At 45.7% G+C, this 23203-nt stretch overlaps 1 protein-coding gene across 2 annotated transcripts; it reads right to left on the minus strand.

The window, feature by feature from the left end:
* Positions 1-758: 758 nt before the first annotated feature.
* LOC105494906 (KLF transcription factor 17) lies at positions 759-18074 on the minus strand. Of its 2 annotated transcripts, XR_011621838.1 has the most exons (5): positions 17972-18074; positions 7070-7913; positions 6532-6770; positions 6001-6190; positions 759-3711 (listed from the first exon to the last, which is right to left on the minus strand). XR_011621838.1 is itself a non-coding variant. In XM_011763913.2 (4 exons), exons 1-3 carry the CDS (start codon positions 18050-18052, stop codon positions 6532-6534), a joined length of 1164 nt encoding a protein of 387 aa, XP_011762215.2. In that variant the 5' UTR covers positions 18053-18074; the 3' UTR covers positions 761-3711. The 2 variants fall into 2 exon arrangements, 1 of the variants encoding a protein (XP_011762215.2); XM_011763913.2 differs by lacking the exon at positions 6001-6190 and having other exon boundaries at positions 761-3711.
* Positions 18075-23203: the final 5129 nt, after the last annotated feature.

Raw genomic sequence — 23203 nt, forward strand, 5'->3', positions numbered from 1 at the left:
TGTTGAGATGGCCAGTCAGAACAATGAGCCAGATGGAAAGGAATGATGAAGCCTTACTTACTGACTGCTACAGAACAGATAGGAGAGACAGCCTTAGCCAAGACCCCAAATAAGGAGGCCTCTGCACGGAAGCACGATCGTCCTTCAACGACCCACATAAACCCAAGGTATAAAACTCTGGGCTGGCTGCTTTCTGGGGCCCTTCAGCTGTGGTACAAGTGGGGCACATGCAGTTAAGACTCCATCCCCCCGGGCAGCTTTCCTGAACCTTCGGGGACTAACTCCCAAGGAATCCTAGATTGTTGTCCTTTGCTGCCTGTTAGTAATAAACCTGTTTTATTTAACTTGTTGTGTGTATGGGTGTCATTGGATCTCACTGGACTCAGACAAGCTGATAACCAGTGCACAGTGAATCTGCCTTACGGTGGGGATGCCAAGTCCTTGACTATGGCTCCTTTCAGAAAACTGCAATGCCCTGGCTGTGTGCCAAGTTTGGTGAGCTCCCCTACCCATCCTTCTATCTTCTAGAATTGATGACTACCCTGAATTTTGTATATATAAATCCCTTTGATACGTTTATCAAAAATGCATGTATTCAAAGATAATTTGTAGGTTTTTTTATTTTGAGCTTCATAAATATTATACTGAGCTATATATAGTCTTCTGAAACTCCCTTGTTTTCAACACATATCTCTAAGATTTCATCCATGTTCTCTAAGATTTCATCCATATTGACTAAGGTCAATATAAAGAATCCATAACAACCCCAAACAAAACTTCTCTACATTGTTAACACACCAGGGTGGGGGCGGGGGTGTGAGAGACCAGAGAAATCTGAGAATGCACTAGAGTCTTACATGAAGCACAATTATAAAAAGAAAAGATCATACAGCTGTTCCTCATTATCCAGATCTAATCTGCTAGATCATGAATTTTTAAAGTTTTTATTTCATTAACCTAAATATGAAAAATAGTAACATATTTCCAACCCATTCAAAAACACCAAATATTTCTTCAAATTTCACTACAACCCTTATATAACAATCCACCAAGGATTTCACATTATATAAAACCCCCAGGTGTGGTGGCTCACACCTGTAGTCCCAGCACTTTGGGAGGCCGAGGAGGGCAAATCACCTGAGGTCAGGAGTTCAAGACGAGCCTGACCAACGTGGAGAAACACAGTCTCTACTACAAATACAAAATTAACTGGGTGTGGTGGCACACACCTGTAATCCCAGCTACTCGGGAGGCTGAGGCATAAGAATCACTTGAACCGGGGGGTGGAGGTCACGGTGAGCCAAGATCGAGCCATTGTACTCCAGCCTGGGCAACAGAGCAAGACTCAGTCTCAAAAAAAAAAAGAAAGAAAAGAAAAGAGAACTGAAAAAATAAACAGGGCATCAGTGACCTGAGGGACAATATCAAGTGCTCCATCATACAGGCAGACTGTATGTCAGAAATAGAAGGTGGAGGAGAACCCCAAAATTTGACAAAACAATGCCCAAAATTTTTCCAAATTTTATTAAGACTACTAAACATTTAGATTCAAAAAGTTCAATGAATCCTAAACAGAATAAAGGTAAGTTCAAAACCATATAAAACCAATCACTATATTTAAGAACAGATACATTATGTGGTAAAAACAATAAATAGCTAAGGCGAGATTAATCAAAATTCAGTATAGTGGTTACCTCTGCAAAGAAGGATGGGGAATTCAAAGCTTTTTAAATGTACTAGATTATTTTTCCTTCTTTTTCTTATTTTATTTTTTATAGAGACAAGGTCTTGCTGGTCTCAAACTCCTGGCCTCAAGTTATCCTCTGCCTTGGCATCCCAAAGTGCTGGGATTACAGGCCTGATCTTAGGGGTAACTAAATATTTTTATTATTTTTCTTTCTTTTTTTTTTTTTTTTGACCTTCCTAACATGAGTGCATTTTATTATTAAATTGGAGATATACAAAATATTTCTTGCAGGTTATGATAGATATCACAATCAATGGAAAACAAATGAAGTTCATCCATTCTTCTTCTGTGTTACTTATAACACAAGCCAGGAACCTGGAAGTCACCCTTGACCTCGCCCTCATCTACCAAATCCAGTTAACTATCACTTTCCTACTTCTCCCTACCTCCACTCTCACACCCTGGCCAAAGCCACCTTGACTCTCACCTGAAATACTGCTATGTCCCTTCCTCTCCCTTACAGCCTCGCTCTAATCTTATCTCCACATTGCAGCCAAAGAAAACACTTTCAACCTTCTCTCTCCATCTTGAATCGATCTCACCATCCCCTTTGCTATCAGAAGCAAGAGTGACGAGTAAATTTCCCAAGACACCTCATAGCCAGGAAATGGCAGAGGCAGGATTCAAAATCTACTAAAGAGTTCACAGATCTTTTTTGTTTTGCTTTGTTTGTTTGTTTTGAGATAGAATCTTGCTCAGTCACCCAGGCTGGAGTGCAATGGCAAGATCTCAGCTCACTGCAACCTCCGTCTCCTGGGTTCAAGTGATTCTCCCATCAGCCTCCCGAGTAGCTAGGATTACAGGCACCCACCATATGCCAGGCTAATTTTTGTATTTTGTAGAGACGGGGTCTCACCATTTTGGCTAGGCTGGTCTCGAACCTCTAACCTCAAGTGATCCGCCTGCCTCGACCTCCAAAAGTGCTGGGATTACAGGCGTAAGCCACCGCGCCGGGCCCACTTTGTGCACTTCTAGTAACACCCCTCCTCCACTAGATTGTGATCTCCACAAGAGCAGGAGCCTGTTTTGCCCACCGTTGTAGTGCACATCACACACCCTTGATCACTCTGGTCCTCTCCACATCCATTTCTTGGTGAAAATGCTAGATCACCAAGCAGACCTCTCATCCTACATTCCAATATCAAGTAATCTGGTTTGCTGACCCTACCCACGAGGCTGTGTGTGAGCCAGGTGGGCTGGGGAACAGAGACCAGCCCTGGCCCAGTGAACCCGAGATGGCCTGCTCCATGGAAGGGATCTGGTGCCCTGGTAGAAAGAAACTTTGAGTACCCAAGACTTCAATCCCTGGGGCTAGGGAATGGGTCATAAGTGAGCCCCTTCTGCCCCTGTTCTTTTAATCACGTCCACTCCCCTCACGTGGGAGCTTGGATGAAGGGCACCTGGATGTCCATCCCAGGTATACTGGGGCCACTAGTAACACAGACAAAGGCAGCAAAGCAGGACAGGGTCAGGGTAGGGGTGGGAGGGCAGGGGCAGGCACAGCCAAGGCTGTGGGGCTTCCCCAGAGGCCCAGATAGGCTTGAACCTGCAGAGGACCAGCTTCTCTTCTTGGCAGCCCTGGGTACATTCAAAAATGTTGTCTATGATCTTTCTGCTCTGCAGAGGCAGGGTGCCTTCATGCACCTCTGAATCCTTACTGTCCATGCCATAGTTTCCAGAAGATAGACATGTCCAACGGTATATGTCCAAGAAATGGGAGGTGCAGCTAGCACCCATGAGTCCTTCGGGTCTCACGGAGGCATCTCCTTGAGAAGTCTTTCTCTGACACATCCTTTAGTTAACTTCATGCTCCTCACCATGGGTCTCCACAGCCTTGGTGCGCTCAGTATTATAGGCTCAAAAAACATTTGCTGAATGAATGCAGAACTTGAAGACTGCCTCTCCTCTGAGCAGTTGCCACGTCCAGTGTTCTCTGCCTGGAATCCTCTTCCTTCTTCATTCACCTGTTCAGTTTATTTCAAAATTTGAGGGATTACTAGGTGTTACACTCTTACTGGGCCCAGGGATTACCTGGTGATGTATTTAGCAGTCTGGGCACTGCTTCATGACAAGCCTTTCTGACCCCTCCAGTTAGGGGCTCCTCCCCATGGCCACTGTACAGAGGTGGACCTCTGAGTCCCCAGATTAAGACAGTCCCTTGAGCACAGAAACCAGCTCTGATTCATCTGTGCTTGGCACCAGCCTGGGCTCAGGAAACACCCATAGAAGGCACCATCTTCTTAGGGAAGAGACCACCTCTGGGGCAGACAGATCCTGGTTGGGATTCTAGCTCTGCACTTGATAGCTTGGCCAAGTTCCTTTCTCTCTATCAGTTTGCTAGAGTAAAACAGCCTGCCAAGTCTAGATACGAGGTTCTAAACAACCTGGCTGGTTTGCCAGGATAGTCATTATCCCCTTAACCCCAAGGGACAGCAGGGAAAGATAGGCCACTTAATATCTGGTGCTTGGTAGTCCAGGGACCTAAGGAAGGTGGGAGGAGCAGAAGTTACAGTGGGATTCATCCTTATCTGCCCCAGTCTTAGGCACTCCTTTCCCTCCTAGCCCTCAGTCACCTAGAAAATAGAGCCTGAAAACAAGAACTCAGTACTGGTGTTTTACTTGGAGAGGTGCAAACCCAAGGCATTGGAAGTGAGAAAACGGAAGAAAGGCAGGAAAGAAAGGGAAGTAACCCAAGGTGATGTATTTAGCAGTCTGGGCACTGCTTCATGACAAGCCTTGCGGAGGCCACAGTAGTTGTGTCCACCAGCTACTTGGGAGGTCTCCCCATTGATGGTACTGTTTTGGAGAATTGGTGCCAGGCAGCAATTCATGAAAGGGAGGGAAAAGGGGAGAATTGATCTGCCCGAGTCTCAACTATCTCTCATTTTCCACTAGTTAAAAAAATTTTTTTGTTTTTTAGATGGAGTCTTGCTCTGTCACTCAGGCTGGAGTGCAATGGTGCAATCTCAGCTCACCACAACCTCTACCTCCTAGGTTCAAGCCATTCTCCTGCCTCAGCCTCCCGAGTAACTGGGACTACAAGCACACGCCACCATGCCCAGCTAATTTTGTATTTTTAGTAGAGACAGGGTTTCGCCATATTGGCCAGGCTAGTCTCGAACTCCTGACCTTATGATCCACCTGCCTTGGCCTCCCAAAGCATTGGGATTACAAGCATGAGCCACCACACCCGGCCTCAAATTTTATCCCATGAATACTAACTCCCAGTCAGACACCGTGGCTTATGCCTATAATCCCAGCATTTTGGGAGGCTGAGGCGGGTGAGCCGTTTGAGGTCAGGAGTTTGAGATTAGCCTGGCCAACATGGTGAAATCCTGTCTCTACAAAAAATACAAAAATTAGCCGGGCGTGGTGGCGTGTGTTTGTAATCCCAGCTATCCAGGCTCTTCTGCCTCAGGAGAATCATTTGAACCTAGGAGGCAGAGGTTGCAGTGAGCTGAGATTGCACCACTGCACTCCAGCCATGGTGACAGAGCAAGACTCTGTCTCAAATAAATAAATAAATTTCCCCATACTTCTAAGTTTGCTAGCAGCAACTTGGGATGCCAGATCCCATGCCCTATGCTAGGGCATTCCATCCAAGTCTGTGAAATGGTGGGAAGAAACAGAAACTCTGGGTATGTGGCCAGTGAGTGCCAGGGAGAATCTGATGCCATATGTGCCATGTCCAATACAGTCCAAAACTAGTTTTTTCATTTTCTGGAAGAAGAAACAAGGCATAGCGATCCAAGAACTTTCCCAAGGTCACAAGGATATTAAGTGGCAAATTCAGGATTTAAAAATAGTCTGGCTCTGGAAACTGGATTTTATGTAGCAAGCGAAGGAGTCATTAAAGGGTTTTAAGCTGGAGAGCGACCAGAAATCAAGAGCTTTTAAGGCCGGGCGCGGTGGCTCAAGCCTGTAATCCCAGCACTTTGGGAGGCCGAGACGGGCAGATCACAAGGTCAGGAGATCGAGACCATCCTGGCTAACATGGTGAAACCCCATCTCTACTAAAAATACAAAAAACTAGCCGGGCGAGGTGGCGGGCGCCTGTAGTCCCAGCTACTCGGGAGGTTGAGGCAGGAGAATGGCGTAAACCCGGGTGGCGGAGCTTGCAGTGAGCTGAGATCCGGCCACTGCACTCCAGCCTGGGCGACAGAGCGAGACTCCGTCTCAAAAAAAAAAAAAAAAAAAAAAAAAAAGAAATCAAGAGCTTTTAAATGAAGCTCCCAATCTCTACTGTACTCCACATTCCCATCTGACGAAACTCCAGCAGAAGCAGGTGGCCCCAGAGAGGTTAACAGCATCCAAGACAAGGTTTGAGGAGTCTCTAACTGGCTGCAGAACTTCATGTGGGCTTCAACACTGACCCATAATCTTCCTATCTTCATCTAATCCTACACCTACTGAAGAGAAGATCTAGCCAGAGGCAGGTAAGATCTGTGTAGAAAAGCCAGAATGAGGCTGGGTGTGGTGGCTCATGCCTGTAATCCCAGCGCTTTGGGAGGCCGAGGTGGTCAGGAGATTGAGACCATCCTGGCTAACACGGTGAAACCCTGTCTCTCCTAAAAATACAAAAAATTACCCAGGCATGGTGGCACGTGCCTGTAGTCCCAGCTACTCGGGAGGCTGAGATAGGAAAATCACTTGAACCTGGGAGGTGGAGGGTACAGTGAACCAGATCGCGCCACTGCACTCCAGCCTGGGAGACAGAGTGAGACTCCATCTCAAAAAAAAAAGAAAAAAAAAGGAAAAAGCCAGAATGAGGAGAGGAGACTGACCTAAGGACCAGCAGCAGGAGGACCGTCCTGCTCTCTACTGTTGGTCTGTGGGTCTGAGGGTCCTGGCCGATGAGTTTTCTGGTGTTGCTTGAGATGGTCAGACCTCATGAACTCCCGGTTGCACTGATCACATTTATATGGTCGATATCTGGTGTGTACCCGTGTATGTCGTCTCAGCTCATCAGAACGGAAGAAAGACCACGAACAACTTTCCCAGTTGCAAGAATAGGGCCTCTCACCTGGGAATGACAAGGGAGAGATGGAATTTAGAATAGAGTAGGAAGGAAGGGGTCCGACTCTGAGGCAGAGCAGTCCAGGTTGAGGATTCAAAAGGGAAGGTCCAGGGAACCAGGGAGCGGCAACATAATCAGGAGTGCCCACCCCAGTCCTCCTGTATGGCAAGTCGGGGAGCCAGTCTAGCTTAGTTCCAAGCTTGGAAGAGGAAAGGCTCATCCCAAACAATTACCCACCAGTGTCCCAGGACAAATCAAAAGCCCAGAGACTCCTCCATCCCCACCCCACCTGACACCTCCTTCACCTGTGTGCTTGCGCTGGTGGCTCACCAGGTGGGAGCGTTTGGTATAAGCTTTTCCGCAGTTCTCGTAGCTGCAGCGGTAAGGCCTTGCCTCCGAGGAGCCCCCTCTACCAGTCCTTTCCTGAGGCCTGGAGTTCTTCTCTGCTGTCTGTGGAGCAGGTCTGGGCTGCTCTGGTAGAAATGGGTCTTCTTGAGAGTCCGGCTGAGTTACAAGAGAGTCCTGAGACCCTAAAGCCAGCAATGACTGGGGCTCAGCTGGAGGCATCCCAAGGTCATGGGCATCTTGTGGGGGCAACATCTGAGCCATGGATGGGAGCACTGCCTGGGCCTCAGTGGAAGGCATGGTCGGGCCTAACAATGTTTCTTCAGAAGGCACTGTCGAGAGGCCAGGGTAAGGCATTGGAGGGTTCCCAGCGTGGGACATCATTGGGATTCCAGTGGAAGCCGAGACTGGCAGCCCATTGGGGGGCATCCTTAGATTCCCGCTGAAGGGCCTGGCCACCCTTGGAATATTGGGCTCTCCTATGGGCATTAGTTGGGGCCCACTGAAAATCATCATCTCTTGCTGAGGGGGAGACACTCTCTGACAGTAAATCATCTGGGAAGGAGTGAGAGTTGCTTGGGGGCAGTAGCTCACACCACGCTCAGGCAGTGGCATACTGAACTGTGGCCCTCCTTCATCCATATTCTGCCTCGGCGCCTCAACAGACACCAAGGGGGACCTCAGCATCTCTGTACTGTGAGGAAAGTGCTGAATGCTTGGTAGGCCTTGGTTCCAAGAGGTGTGCACTCCAGAGCTTCCGGAAGATGAAGACATGTTCAAGATGGGCGCTGAGTTCTCGTTATCCTTGGGGAGAAAGAGTCAGGTGATTTTTGCTCAAATTCCAGTTCCACATGTCCCTCTTCTTCATTCCCAGACCCCATCCTAATCCAGCCCTCTGTTTCCATCTCTTGCTTGAAAAATATCCTGCCTCCAGACCATTTTCCAGCTTGGGCTTTCTCACATGCGGTCTGGCTGATACAAGCCCCATAGAAGCCTAGCCGTAACTCATGCCACTTTCTCTCGGACATGTTTTTGGTTTTTATTTCACACAAAGCAACAAAGAGAACAAATAAAACAGTCCATAACCTACACCTTCAGCAAAACTCTGAGAAAATGTTCAGACTCCAATTTATTTTTTTCTTTTTTTTTTTTTTTTTTTTTGAGACGGAGTCTTGCTCTGTTGCCCAGGCTGGACTGCAGTGGCCGGATCTCAGCTCACTGCAAGCTCCGCCTCCCGGGTTTACGCCATTCTCCTGCCTCAGCCTCCCGAGCAGCTGGGACTACAGGCGCCCGCCACCTCGCCCGGCTAGATTTTTGTATTTTTTAGTAGAGACGGGGTTTCACCGTGTTAGCCAGGATGGTCTCGATCTCCTGACCTCGTGATCCGCCCGTCTCCGCCTCCCAAAGTGCTGGGATTACAGGCTTGAGCCACCGCGCCCGGCTTTTTTCTTTTTTTTTGAGACAGTTTCATTCTTGTTGCCCAGACTGGAGTGCAATGGCGCAATCTTGGCTCACCGCAACCTCTGTCTTCTGGGTTCAAGTGATTCTCCTGCCTCAGCCTCCTGAGTAGCTGGGATTACAGGCATGCACCACCATGCCCGGCTAATTTTGTATTTTTAGTAGAGACGGGGTTTCTCCATGTTGGTTAGGCTGATCTCGAACTCCCGATCTCAGGTGATCTGCCTGCCTCGGCCTCCCAAAGTGCTGGGATTACAGGCGTGAGCCATCGCGCTCAGCCCAAACTCCAAATTATACTTAAGTGTGAAAGTGAAAGAACATCCTAAACCAGCAGAACGGGTGCAGAAAGCCACAAAGATAGAAGGAATTGAGGCTGCAGATGGGTCTTGGCTTTAGCAAAACTTAGACATCATCTGCAAATATTTGCCTATGGAAGAGCATCTGCCTGAGTGGGAACTGCCTGGGCAGGTCGGAGATCAAGCATTGGTGGAGATATGGGGAAAAGGCAGATATGACAAAAACACTTCTTAAAAAAAGGGATGGGGGTTGTCTGGAAGTCAGGGGCAGTATCCCTCGATGACTGACTTGCATGAAGGGTAGGAAAGAGATTGGTGGTAGAAGGTCTTAAAATAGGATAGGAGCCAAGAACCATGTTTTTAAAACCTGTCAGTAGGCCAGGCACGGCGGCTCACAACTGTGTAATCCTAGCACTTTGGGAGGCCAAGGCAGGTGGATTGCTTGAGCTCAGAAATTTCAAAAACAAAAACAAAATCAGCTAGGTATGGTGGCGTGTGCCTGTAATCCCAGCTACTTGGGAGGCTGAGGCAGGAGAATCACTTGAGTCCAGGAGGCAGAGGTTGCAGTGAGCTGAGATTGTGCCACTGTACTCCAGCCTGTGCTGACAGAGTGAGACCCTATCTCAACAAGACAGGCAACAAACAACAACAACAAAATCCATTACTGTAGCAATAGAAGAGGGAGCTGTTGAGTTGAGAAACAAATAAAGCTACCCCATCATCTCCTATTCACTCTTCAATTGGGATGGTCCAGAAAAGAAAAATCCATTCAAATATGACAACCAAAAGAGAAGTTTAAAGTAGGGTATCCATACGAGATACTAAACCATCAAGAAAGAAATTGAAGATTGCAATAAAAAAAAATCACCAGAAATTATTACTACAAATCAAGGGAAAATGTAACAACATTCAAATACAAGAAAAGAGAAGAGAAGAGAAGAGAAGAGAAGAGAAGAGAAGAGAAGAGAAGAGAAGAGAAGAGAAGAGAAGAGAAGAGAAGAGAAGAGAAAGGAGAGGAGGGGAGGAGAGGGGAGGGGAGGGGAGGGGAGGGGAGAAGAGAAGAGATCGACTCGCCGAGGTGGGCAGATTACTTGAGGTCAGGAGTTCAAAGAAGGAAGGAAGGAAAGAAGGAAGGAAGGGAGGAAATAAGGCAAAACTTGAAGCAATTACAACTTTTGCAGCAATTATAGGAACATCACAGGTCAGAAATAGGGAAATTCAAAACAAAACATCCAGACAGCAGGATAGGAGTTATATTAGAGAGTAGGAAATGGGGAAAGATAAGAAAGGGACACTGGACGGGCTTCTATTTCTTGACCTGAATGACAGTTTCACAGGTTTTACTTTGTAACAGTTCATTACTTTGTAGAAGCTGTACTTACATTCACTTTTCTGTTTGAGTGTTATTTTTAGCAATATGGTTTAAAATAAGTTAGTATTGCTCGGCACAGTGGCTCATGCCTATGATCCTAGATCCTTGGGAGGCCCAGGTGGAAGGATCGCTTGAGTCTAGGAGTTCAAGACAAGCCTGAGCAACATAGGGAATCCTCATCTCTACAAAGAACAAAAAACTAGCCAGGCATGGTAGCATGTGCCTGTGGTCCCAGCCACTCAGGAAACTGAAGTGGAAAGGACCACTTGAGCCTGGGAAGTCGAAGCTGCAGCGAGCTGTGATCGCATCACTGCGGTCCGGCCTAGGTGACAGAGTGAGGCCCCATCTCAAAAAAAAAATAATAATAATAATGCTAAATTTAAATAGGCAATATTCTATACAAATTCACAGTGTAAAAAAAATATATATATTTTTTAGCTCTGTCCAGTAAAATAGCCCATCGAAGCAACTGTGACTCTAGTAACAATGCATGCCTCTAGAACCTAGACTTGTCTCTAATTCTATTCCTTGCTAGAAGTTAGACCAAGAATTTCCTGACTCCAAGACTGGGAAAAGGAAGGTTTAAGGGAGGCTGGTACATTTCGTGCCTGAAAATAAGAGAGCTTTCAAAGATTAGGACTGGGTCAAAAAGAGACAGGAAGTGATATCAAGGAAGACGGCAGGGTAGGAAGCACCAGGAACATGTATCCCCAGCAAGGTAACTATCGCACTGGTAGCATTTGCCATAAGTTTTTTGGAATGGTGCAGGGTTTTAAGGCTTGTACCTTCCAAGGGAAGGCTTTGAAAGTAAATTGCAGTTAATTTTGGTCAACCTAAATTCTTAGGTAGGTATTAACTCCCCATACACACCCCATGTTCCTGGAGCAACTTGCACGAGCCAGAATGGGCAATAAAAACCTTGTCCTCCAACTATTGGGGATCTATGTCCTGATTGTTATTTGCTGTTTCTGATTATGAGGTGCAGACAGAGGTAGGCAGCCATTGTGGCAACTTAACCCCCAATGTTACAGCCCCCACCCCTTCCCACTGAAGAGACTTCCAGATATGAATACAAACATCCAAGAAGCTCAACACAATTCAAGTAGGATAAACTCACAGACCTATACCAAGAAACATTATAATAAAACGGTTGAGGCCAGGCACGGTGGCTCATGCCTGTAATTCCAACACTTTTGGAGGCTGAGGCAGGTGGATCACTTGAGGTCAGAAGTTCAAGGCCAGCTGGCCAACATGGTGAAACCCCGTCTCAACTAAAAATACAAAAATTAGCCAGGTGTGGTGGCAGGTGCCTGTAATCCCAGCTACTCGGGAGGCTGAGGCAGGAGAATCGCTTGAACCCAGGAGGCGGAGATTGCAGTGAGCCAAGATCGTGCTATTGCATTCCAGAGAGCGAGACCCTATCTCAAAAATAAAAAATAAAAATAAAACTGTTGAAAACCCAAGACAAAGAGAATCTTGAAAATAGCAAGAGAAGTGACTCATCGCTTATAGGGGATCCCACAAATTACCTGTAGTTCTTTAATCAAAAACCTTGGACACTAAGACCATGGGTTGATATATTCAAAGTACTAAAGGAAAAAAATAACTATCAACCATCCTATATATGGCAAAACTGTCTTTCCAGAATGAGGAAGAAATTTGACATTCCAAGATAGGCAAAAGCTGAGAGACCATTACCACTAGACATGTCCTGCAAGAAACGCTAATTGCAATCCTTCAGGTTGAAATGAAACAATGCTAGACAGTAGCTTGAAGCCATGTGAAGAAATCTGTCATAAGAAAAATTTCTGATAAGGGTAAATATATGGACAATGATAAAAGTGAGTATTATTTTAACTTTGATATATAACTCCACTTTTTGTTTTCTACATGATTTAAAAGAATGCATAAAATTTATAATTTTATTTTTTGACATACGATGCATAAAAATGTCATTTTGTGAGATCAGTAACTGAAAAGAGGTGGGAATGGAGCTATACAGAAGCAGTTTTTATGTGCTATTAAAGTTAATCTGGTATAAATTCAAATTAGAATGTTATAAGTAGGATGTCAAATGTATTCCCCATGGCAACCACAAAGAAAATAGCTAGAGAATATATGCAAAAGGGGCCGGGCACAGCAGCTCATGCCTGTAATCCCAGCACTTTGGGAGACCAAGGTGGGTGGATCACTTGAGATCAGGAGTTCAAGACCAGCCTGGCCAACATGGTAAAACCCCATCTCTACTAAAAATATAAAAATTAGCCGAGCATGGTGGCACATGCCTGTAGTCCCAGCTATTTGGGAGGCTGAGGCAGGAGAATCGCTTGAACCCGGGAGGTGGAGGTTGCAGTCAGCTGAGATCCAGCCACTGCACTCCAGCCTGGGCGATAGAGTGAGACTCTGTCTCAAAAAAAATAAAATAAAATAAAATATATACACACACACACACACACACACACACACACACACACACACACAAAAGGAAATTGTGTTATAAGGAAATGTAAGTTTCACTATAAAAAAAAATCAATTAAACAAAAAGACAATGCTGGAAATGAGGGAAAAAATGGCAGAATTAAATCCTTCCTTGCAAGTAAAATACTTTGGAAAGTAAATGGATAATAATTTCCAAAAGACAGATATTGGTAGAATGGATTAAAAATGGATAGTAGATCACAAATTAAGTCTCAATAGATTTTAAAAGAAAGATATTTTTTCTCTTGCCGCTTTTAGAAAAAAAGCAAAAAAAAAAAAAAAGGTATCATAAGGTATCATACAAAGAATATTCTCTGACCCACAACCAGATAAACTAGAAAATTTACAAATCTCTGGAAATTAAACAGCACTCTCTGAAACAATCAATGGGGCAAATAAAAAAACCACAATGAAAATTAGAAAATACTTAGAGACCAATAAAAATGAAAACATAGCTACCAAATCTTATGGGATACAGCAAAAGCAGTGGTAAGGGGAAAATCTACTGGTTTAAATGCTTACAATAAAAAAGATCTCAAACCAACAACCTAACTTTATACCTTAAGGAACTAGAAAAATACACTAAACCCCAAACCAGCAGAAGGAAGGAATGAGAAAAATCAATGAAACTAAGTTCTTAGGAAATATTTTTTTTTTTTTTTTTTTTTTTTTTGAGACGGAGTCTCGCTCTGCCGCCCAGGCTGGAGTGCAGTGGCCAGATCTCAGCTCACTGCAAGCTCCGCCTCCCGGGTTTACGCCATTCTCCTGCCTCAGCCTCCCCAGTAGCTGGGACTACAGGCGCCCGCCACCTCGCCCAGCTAGTTTTTTGTATTTTTTAGTAGAGACGGGGTTTCACCATGTTAGCCAGGATGGTCTCGATCTCCCGACCTCGTGATCCGCCCGTCTCGGCCTCCCAAAGTGCTGGGATTACAGGCTTGAGCCACCGCGCCCGGCCTTAGGAAAGATTAACAACATTGTGAAACATTTAGCTAGATCAACTAAGGAAAAAGAAAAAGCTCAAATGATTAAATATGAGAAATGAAATTGGAGACATTATAATACAGAACTGTGAAAAATTGCACACCAACAAATTGGATAACCTGGATAAAATGGACAAATTCCTAGAAATACAAAACCTATCAAGACTATCACAGGTTGAGCATTTTGAGACTATGAAGCAGGTGGATCGCTTGAGGCCCAGAGTTCAAGACCAGCCCGGGCAACATGGTGAGACCCCCATCTCTACAAAAAAAATTAAAAATTGCCAGGTGTGGTGGCAAGTGTCTGTAGTCCCAGCTACTCCAGAGGCTGAGATGTGAGTGGTGCAATCAATCATGGCTCATTTTGAGCTGGAATACAGTGGTATGATCATGGCTCACTGCAACCTCAAGTGAAAAAGCTGAGCTCTTATCCTAACTTTGAACATTACTAATTGAAGTGATTAAATTAAGCATTTATTCTGCCTCTAAAAGAAAAAAAAATTTCAAAATTACCAAATGATTGCAGTTAAATATTAATTCCTACTTTACAGAAGAATACAAACTAATAAATGTAGAATGAATGGTGGAATTACAAAATTTATTTTTCTGCCAGGTCCAGTGACTTACGCCTGTAATCCTAGCACTTTGGGAGGCCGAGGGGGGTGGATCACTTGAGGTCAGGAGTTCAAGACCAGCCTGGCCAATATGGCAAAACCTTGTCTCTACTAAAAATACAAAAAATTAGCCGGGCGTGGTAGTGCATGCCTGTAATCCCAGCTGCTCGGGAGGCTGAGGCACGAGAATCGCTTGAATCTGGGAGGCAGAAGTTGCAGTGAGCCAAGATTGTGCCACTGCACTCCAGCCTGGGGGAGAGAGTGAGACTCTGTCTCAAAAAAAAGAAAAGGAAAGGAAAGGAAAAGAGAAAAAAAAAAAGGAAAAGAAAATGTATTTTGCCACCCCTAAGGAAATTTAATTGAGGAAAAATTTAAATGTGGTGTTAAAACCAGTAGATGAATGGCTGGTAGGGAACTGGACATTGGATACACACAAAGCAGAATCACACAGATTACTTTCCGACCGCAAGGTAAATATCAACAGAGAGATCAATGAAGCTTTTCACTACCTTAATACAAGTATCACCAAATGGTAGCCAGGTGTGTCTCCTGATGTTATGCAGGATAAAACCTGCATGAGGCATGAGGCACTCTTGCCAAAAATCTTGAATCCAGTTAAGCTGTAAGTTCTAATCATAACTTAAAGGTAATACAAGTGATAGAAGATAAAGCTAAATGCTATCATGAGGAAGCAATCTGATATATCTGAAAGGAACATGCTATAAGACAAAAGTCAGCATCATGAAAAACTGAATCCCAATCATGAAAAAATAAAACTATTCTAATTTCAGAGACTCAAGGGACATAATCACCAGATACAGTGTATGGTCTTAAATTCTGGTTGGACATACCAGCTACGAAGTACATTTTAGGAATAGCTAGGGGCATTTGAATAAGGCTTGCATCTAAGATGATTTAAAGGAATTATCAGCTGGGCGTGGCCGCTCACTCCTGTAATCCCAGCACTTTGGGAGGCTGAGGCGGGTAAATCACTTGAGGGCAGAAGATTGAGACCAGCCTGACAAACATAGCAAAACCTCTCTACTGAAAATACAAAAAATTAGCTGGGTGGAGTGGCACACGCCTATAATCCCAGCTACTTGGGGGGAGGCTGAGGCACCAGAATTGCTTGAACCTGGGAAGCAGAGGTTGCAGTGAGCCGAGATGGCGCCACTGCATCCCAGCCTGGACAACAGCACCAAGACCCTGTCTCAAAAAACAGTGTATATATATATACACATATATACACATATACATATATATATACACACACAATTTTGATACATTTGATTATGTGGTTTTGGCTATAGAGGAAAATGTTCTTTTTTAAAAAAACTCTAGAAGAGTTGGGAAGATCTTGTTTTATTTTTAATTTAAATAATTTTAGAGACAGGATCTCATTATGTTGCCCAGGCTGGAGTGCAGTGGCTATTCACAAGCGTGATTGCGGTGCACCACAGCCTAAAACTCCTGAGCTCAAACAATCCTTCTGCTTCAGCCTCCCGGGCCACTGGGACTACAGGTGTGAGCCACCGTGCCTGGCCTTATCAGTTTTATTTACCACTATATGCTCAGCAACTAGCATAAGACAGACATATAATAGGGACTAGGTAAATGACTATTGGGTGGGCACCTCTGGGGTGCTCAGCCTGTCTTCCCTAACTCTTAGCAATGGCCCTCTCATTTTCCCAGTCCTTCATGGCAAATTAAGTTGTCTAAACATGCCTTCACCACTACTTTGCCTTATGATTCTCCCAAATTTGCTCTGGCCTCCATCTCTCCACAGAGCCAGCTTGCATAAAGGTCACCACTGACAACTTCCATCCCACTATGACCAAGCAGCACTTTCCAGACTCCTGGCTTGACCTCTCAGTTTATACGACCACTGGCCACACCCTTCCTATAATGCTTCCCTTGGCCTCTCACACGCATGGACACACTTTCCGACCTTTTCTCCTTCCTTTCTCTCAGACCCCCTCCTTCACAGTCTCTTTTGCAGATTTCTCTTCTTCTACTCTCTCTGGGCAAGCTTCCCCATGCCAGTGGATCTGTTGCTGTTTACAGTCCAACTATTCCTAAATCTATGGCTCTGGCGAAGATGGCTCCTGCATTTTCCAGCTAGCTATTGTTTGGGTCTTTTTGGATGGCCCACGGGTTCTTCCAATGGACTGTGTCCAAAATTCACTATCATCTTTGCCCACCTCCCCCAAACAACGGATTAACCTAGTCCTTCTCACCCTTCTTTCTCACTCAGAAAATATCACTGCTGTCACTCAATTGTGCAAGCAAGAAATCTGTTACTCTAGATGTCTCCCTCACCACTTGGGAGCAATGATTGTGATCCCTGTCTCCAAAACATCTCCACAATCTATGATACATCTAGCTTCTCCATCTCCACTCTCACTTCTCTAGGTAGGCCGCCATTTGAATTCTCACCTGGATTATCACAAAAGCTTTCTAACTATTGCTTTGAATCCAGCCCACATCCACCAGGACACTCCTTTGAAAATGCAAATCTAATTGAGACAGACTATGTTTAAACTCATCAATGGCTTCCCACTGCTCTTGGAATAAACAAGCCCTGAATGATCTCAATGTGTCCCTGGGGCCACCCTCCCATCACTGTCTAGGCCCTGGTCTTTCAGTTCCTCCTAAGAGGAAGCATACAGCCTGTGGTCTTAGACCGGGGAACCCTTCACCTGACCGGTTCTCTAGTCCCAGAACAGAGTCTCAGCTGTCATTAAGCCTCCCAAATTGGGTCAAACACCTCTGGTATCTGCTCCCATGCGCCCCCGACTTCTCCTTCATGTAACGCTGTACAATTCCAATCATTCAGCTAACGATTTATTAATAAAATTTTATATATATCTGTTTCATGGTAAATTCATCATTGTATTTCTTTCTTTTTTTTTTTTTTTTTTTTTTTTTGAGGCGGAGTCTCGCTCTGTCGCCCAGGCTGGAGTGCAGTGGCGCGATCTCGGCTCACTGCAAGCTCCGCCTCCCGGGTTCCCGCCATTCTCCTGCCTCAGCCTCCCGAGTAGCTGGGACTACAGGCGCCGCCACCACGCCCGGCTAATTTTTTTGTATTTTTAGTGGAGACGGGGTTTCATTGTGTTAGCCAGGATGGTCTCGATCTCCTGACCTCGTGATCCGCCCGTCTCGGCCTCCCAAAGTGCTGGGATTACAGGCTTGAGCCACCGCGCCCGGCCTCATCATTGTATTTCCACGGTCTGGAAAAAGCCTACCACTTAGTAGGGCTCCAATTAACATTTTTTTTTTCCTGTCATTTTCTGCTCACTTCTTAACTTGGTCTTTGCTGTCCTGCCTACTCAAGTCCCTCGCCAGAAAGTTGCCTGGAACCCTCTTACCCGCGATGCAACCAACACAAGCTCTACTGCTGGGCGAACATTATTGGAATAAACGACGTATGATTTACACCCTCAATCTCACAACCCTCCCTTTCCAGTCCCTCCCCAATCTCGCATCCCTCCCTTTGCAGCCCCTCCCCAATCTCCCATTCCTTCCTTTGCAACCCCTCCCCTCGGATTTCCACCCCTCGGGTTTCTGCTTCCCTCTGCCTCCCTTCTCCTACACGGCCTCCTCTCCCCGCCGCCCCCTAGCCTGGGCCCGCCCCCGGCCTGCCAGGAGCTGACACCTGACTCACCTGGGCAGCCTGGTGCGCCACCTGCCATCGGCTCAGCTCCCCAGCCTCCTGTTCCATCTCAGCCTGCCGTCGGTTGTACATGAAGACTGGGTGGGGTCTAGACTCTACTGAACAGACAGGAAACCAGCCACCACGGCGTCGCAGGCGGGTATCGGGACATCGCCACGCCACAATCACCTTCTATTTACCTATTTACAACTGCGCCAGGGGGCGGAGTCAGCCCCACCCGTCCCGCCCTGCGCCGCCCCCGCAGCCCTGCCCTAGGCTGCCCACCCCAACCAAGGCGGCATCACGGACAGCCACCTTAGGCCTTGAACGCTTCCTAAAGGAAGTTGGTCCGCCCACCCAACCCACCCATTCCACCCTTCAGTCTGAGCAACTGTTTCACCCAAGTAGGGGCTGAGGACTCCCAGGTCTCAGACTCCACCCAGGAGGAGGCTGGAGAGAGAGGCAAGGATGGGTGTAGGGTGTCTGCCGACAGGAGAGCCTCCACCAGCACTCTATCAGGTCGGGAGTTGCCATAAACTTTGGGAGGGCTGGAGCTTTTCTGCTACAGTCTGTGCACCTCTGTCCCTTGTCTGTACGAACTGAAGACTGCGAGCTTCATGGCACAATCTATTTATTCCACAGTGTTTACTGAGTGCCCAGTGTGTGTTGGGCATTGGTCTCTGAACTAGGGGTAAAATGGTGAACAGGACAGAACAAAGTCCTTGCTGTCAATTTCCATTTTACATGGGCAGACAAGAAATGAGTAATAAAGTTGTTAACTATTATAACTTTAGATGGTGGTGAGTGCTATGGAAAACCAAAAGACAAATGTGAGCTGAAAACGAAATGCCTGAAAGGAGCCAGCCATAGGAAGATTGAAAGGCTCTAAGGCAAGAAAGAGCCCGACAGTGCTAGAAGGAAATTGAAGGCAGGGTGACCACAGTGATACCGCATGGGCAGTGACACGAGGACAGAGGGATAGGGCCTTGAAGACAGTAGAAAGGAGTTTGGGTTTTATTCTGGAACTTGATATGATCTGATACATGTTTTTAAAATAAGCCATTTGGCTCCTTATGGATTATAAAGGGCCAGAGGGGTGCAGAGACACCAGTTAGAAATCTAAAGGAGCTGTGGCTGGGCCAATGGTCATGTCTGTAATGCCAGCACTTTGGAAGGCTGAGGTGGGCGGATCACCTGAGTTGGGAGTTTGAGACCAGCCTGACCAACATGGAGAAACCTACTAAAAATACAAAATTAGCCAGGCGTGGTGGTGCATGCCTGTAATCCCAGCTACTCAGGAGGCTGAGGCAGGAGAATCACTTGAACCTGGGAGGCGGAGGTTACAGTGAGCCGAGATCGCACCATTGCACTCCAGCCTGGGCAACAAGAGTGAAACTCCGTCTCAAAAAATAAAATAAAATAAATAAATCTAAAGGAGCTGTCCAAGAAGGAGATGTCAGTGTTTGGTCATGGAGGTGGTGCCCACCTGTAGTCCCAGCTACTCAGGAGGCTGAGGCGGGAGACCACTTGAGCCCAGGAGTTCTGGGCTGTAGTGTGCTGTGCTGATCTGGTGTCCACACTAAGTTCAGCATCAGTATGGTGAGCTCCCAGGAGTGGAGCACCACCAGGTTGCCTAAGGAGGGATGAACTGACCCAGGTCAGAAATGGAGTAGGTCAAAACTCATGCTGATCAGTAATGGGATTGCTGCACTTGTGAATGGCCAGTGCACTCCACCCTTGGCAACATAGTGAGATCCCATCTCTAAAAAAAAAAAAGAAAAAGAAAAACAGGACTTGTAATGGATCAGAAGGGGGTAGGAAGGAAGGGAAAGAGGAATCGAAGAGACTCCTAGATTATTGGCTTGAGCAACTGTGTGATGATCGTGCCACTTGGTATATGGAAAGATAGGAAGAGGAGCAGATTTGGAAGTGGCTGAAACAAGAATTCCATTTTAGACATTGATTTTGAGATGTCTATTAATTATGCTCAGAGAAGGTCAGGGCTATAAATGTAAACTTGGGTGTTGTCAGCATAGAGAGATGGTAGTTAGAGTGGATGCTATCAACACCGGAGATAGTTTGAGAAAAGGACAGAGGACAGAGCCTGGGGACTCTTACATTTAAGGCCCAGCAGAACAGCAAAGTCATCCAAAGAGCCTGAGAGGTTGAGATAAACAGGTAAGTGACTACTGGATTTGGCAAGACAGAGGTCACTGGTGACTCTGCCAAAACCAAGTGTAGTAAGATGGAAGCCTGATTGGACTGGACTGCCAAGGGAACAGGAGTTGATGGAGTGGGACATTGTCTCTAAACTCTAAACAAAGAAGTTTTGCTACGAATGAGAGCAGAAAAATGAGGTGGCAGTTAAGGGAGGGCATATTATAGGCTGATGGGGATGCACCAAAGGAGAAACTGACACAGAAATAGAGGGCTCAATTATAAGAGCAAAGTCGTGGATGAATTACGAAAGGACAGGATCTGGAGTACCAATAGACAAGTGGGCCTTTGGTGAGAGCAGGGATATTTGCTCTATCATAACAAGTGGGTAAGAAGGCTCTTATGTATCTTAGGGTCCCCAACTACTAGCATGAAGTGGGGCTGAGAGCAGGCCCTTGAGAAGTGGTGGCTATGATTCTATGGCTAACAACTGCTCAGCTCTCAACTCCAGGATCACCTCCTTCTGGGGCCATCTCTGACTCCCATTTGATGCCTCTTTCAGTTCTCACATACCTAGTGTTTCTCCTAACTTGGCATTTAGGAGATATTCGTAGAATGGATCATGTTTGACACACAGAGCAGATCATTTTTATACTCCCCTCCTCTAAAGATAAAATTATTACCATAGGCCGGGCACGGTGGCTCACGCCTATAATCCCAGCACCTTAGGAGGCCAAGACGGGCAGATCACGAGGTCAGGAGATCGAGACCATCTCGGCTGACACGGTGAAACCCCGTCTCTACTAAAAATACAGAAAAGTTAGCCAGGCATGGTGGCAGGTGCCTGTAGTCCCAGCTACTCCGGAGGCTAAGGCAGGAGGATGGCGTGAACCTGGGAGGCGGAGCTTGCAGTGAGCTGAGATCGTGCCACTGCACTCCAGCCTAGGCGACTGAGCGAGACTCCGTCTCAAAAAAACAAAACAAAACAAAACAAAAATACAAATTAGATGAGCGTAGTGGCACGCGCTGTAGTCCCAGCTACTCCGGAGGCTGAGGCAGGAGAATGGCGTGAACCCGGGAGGCAGAGCTTGCAGTGAGCGGAGATCATACCACTGCACTCCAGCCTGGGCAACAAAGCAAGACTCCATCTCAAAAAAAAAACCAAATTATTTCCATAATTCAAATGTCATATTTTCACATGATTATAAAATGAAACAAATTGTAATAATGGCCAGAAAAAGGAAAGGCAAAAGTGAAAAATTTATTTGCCAAAACTTTGTATGCATACTCACATCATAAAATAAATAATAAAATTAATATTATGGCTCCAAAAAATGAAAAAGGCACACTATTTATTTCAATCACTTTCACATCTACCTGCTTAAATTTTGATCCTTTCCTTACAATCTGATATACTCCCTTATGTAAATAATCATCCAGCAACCAACAAGTCAAGTTTAATAAAACCAAAACATCTAAATAAGATACAACATAGGCAACAACACTTAGGCCACAACATTTATTTCCTTTATTCATCTTTCATTTCAAAACCATTAACAAGTTTAAAGGAATAGGTTTTCATTTCAAAGGTACATTTTTATTCAAATTCAGTAAAATATTTCATGTACAAATTAAAAATTTGCACTTAACAAACAAAAATGTTTTGCCTCTCAGTTTGCACTCTGTCCCACTTTTTTTTTTTTTTCTTTTTTTCTTTTTTTTTTTTTGAGATGGAGTCTCGCTCTGTCGCCCAGGCTGGAGTGCAGTGGCGCAATCTCAGCTCACTATAAGCTCCGCCTCCCGGGTTCACACCATTCTCCTGCTTCAGCCTCCCAAGTAGCTGGGACTACAGGCACCTGCCACCACTCCCAGCTAATTTTTTGATTATTATTTTTTTTTTTAGTGGATACGGGGTTTCACCATGTTAGCCAGGATGGTCTGGATCTCCTGACTTCATGATTCGCCCTCCTCGGCCTCCCAAAGTGCTGGGATTACAGGCGTGAGCCACTGCGCCCGGCCTGTCCCACTGTTTTAACACAAAAGTCTAACTGGTTACAAAGAATGACAGAATAGCCGGGCGCGGTGGCTCACGCCTGTAATCCTAGCACTTTGGGAGGCCAAGACGGGCGGATCACGAGCTCAGGAGATCGAGACCATCCTGGCTAACACGGTGAAACCCCGTCTCTACTAAAAAAATACAAAAAAAAACTAGCCGGGCGAGTTGGCGGGCGCCTGTAGTCCCAGCTACTCCGGAGGCTGAGGCAGGAGAATGGCGTGAACCCGGGAGGCGCAGCTTGCAGTGAGCCGAGATCCGGTCACTGCACTCCAGCCTGGGCGACAGAGCGAGACTCCGTCTCAAAAAAAAAAAAAAAGAATGACAGAATTGAAAAAAGTTAAGCCCTGTTTGTCTTTGTCATCACTGACAGTAACTCATGATTGTTTATTTTGAATCTACAGTGTAAACTTGGATGTATCTAATACCACAGGGGTTAGAGATCTGACCCTTGCCTAAAGTGAGCTCCAAACATGGGTATTGGTGTGACTATATAACCGAGCATACTCCAAATGAATTTCTACATAGAATGCAGTATTTATTAAAGGATCGCTAATAAAAATGTGTTAGTGTGGCTGGGCACGGTGGCTCAAGCCTGTAATCCCAGCACTTTGGGAGGCCCTGGTGGGTGGATCATGAGGCCAGGAGATCGAGACCATCCTGGCTAACAGGGTGAAACCCCGTCTCTACTAAAAAAATACAAAAAACTAGCCGGGTGTGGTGGTGGGCGCCTGTAGTCCCAGCTACTCAGAAGGCTGAGGCAGGAGAATGGCCTAAACCCAGGAGGCGGAGCTTGCAGTGAGCTGAGATCTGGCCACTGCACTCCAGCCTGGGCAACAGAGTGAGACTCCATCTCAAAAAAAAAAAAAAAAAAAAAAGTGTTAGTGTGAAGTTTACATATACAAATAAAATCCAGTATCTATAGCAATTATTTAGAACTTAAACCAACAAAATATTTTTTAGGAGAGGAGTATTTCAATAGTATTTAAAAATTACTGGCACACAGCAATAATAAAAGGCAGACCAACTTTTAA

Source organism: Macaca nemestrina, chromosome 1, assembly GCF_043159975.1.
Source record: "Macaca nemestrina isolate mMacNem1 chromosome 1, mMacNem.hap1, whole genome shotgun sequence".
Taxonomy (NCBI): Eukaryota; Metazoa; Chordata; class Mammalia; order Primates; family Cercopithecidae; genus Macaca; species Macaca nemestrina.

What these genes read in the sequence shown, in the direction of transcription:
- LOC105494906 (XM_011763913.2), bottom strand. Translation starts at nt 18,052, where the DNA reads ATGTACAACCGACGGCAGGCTGAGATGGAACAGGAGGCTGGGGAGCTG. An exon ending in TGGCGCACCAGGCTGCCCAG is followed by an intron (nt 7,914 to 17,971) that starts GTGAGTCAGGTG and finishes TTTCTCCCCAAG; the next exon opens with GATAACGAGAACTCAGCGCC. An exon ending in CCACCAGCGCAAGCACACAG is followed by an intron (nt 6,771 to 7,069) that starts GTGAAGGAGGTG and finishes TGTCATTCCCAG; the next exon opens with GTGAGAGGCCCTATTCTTGC.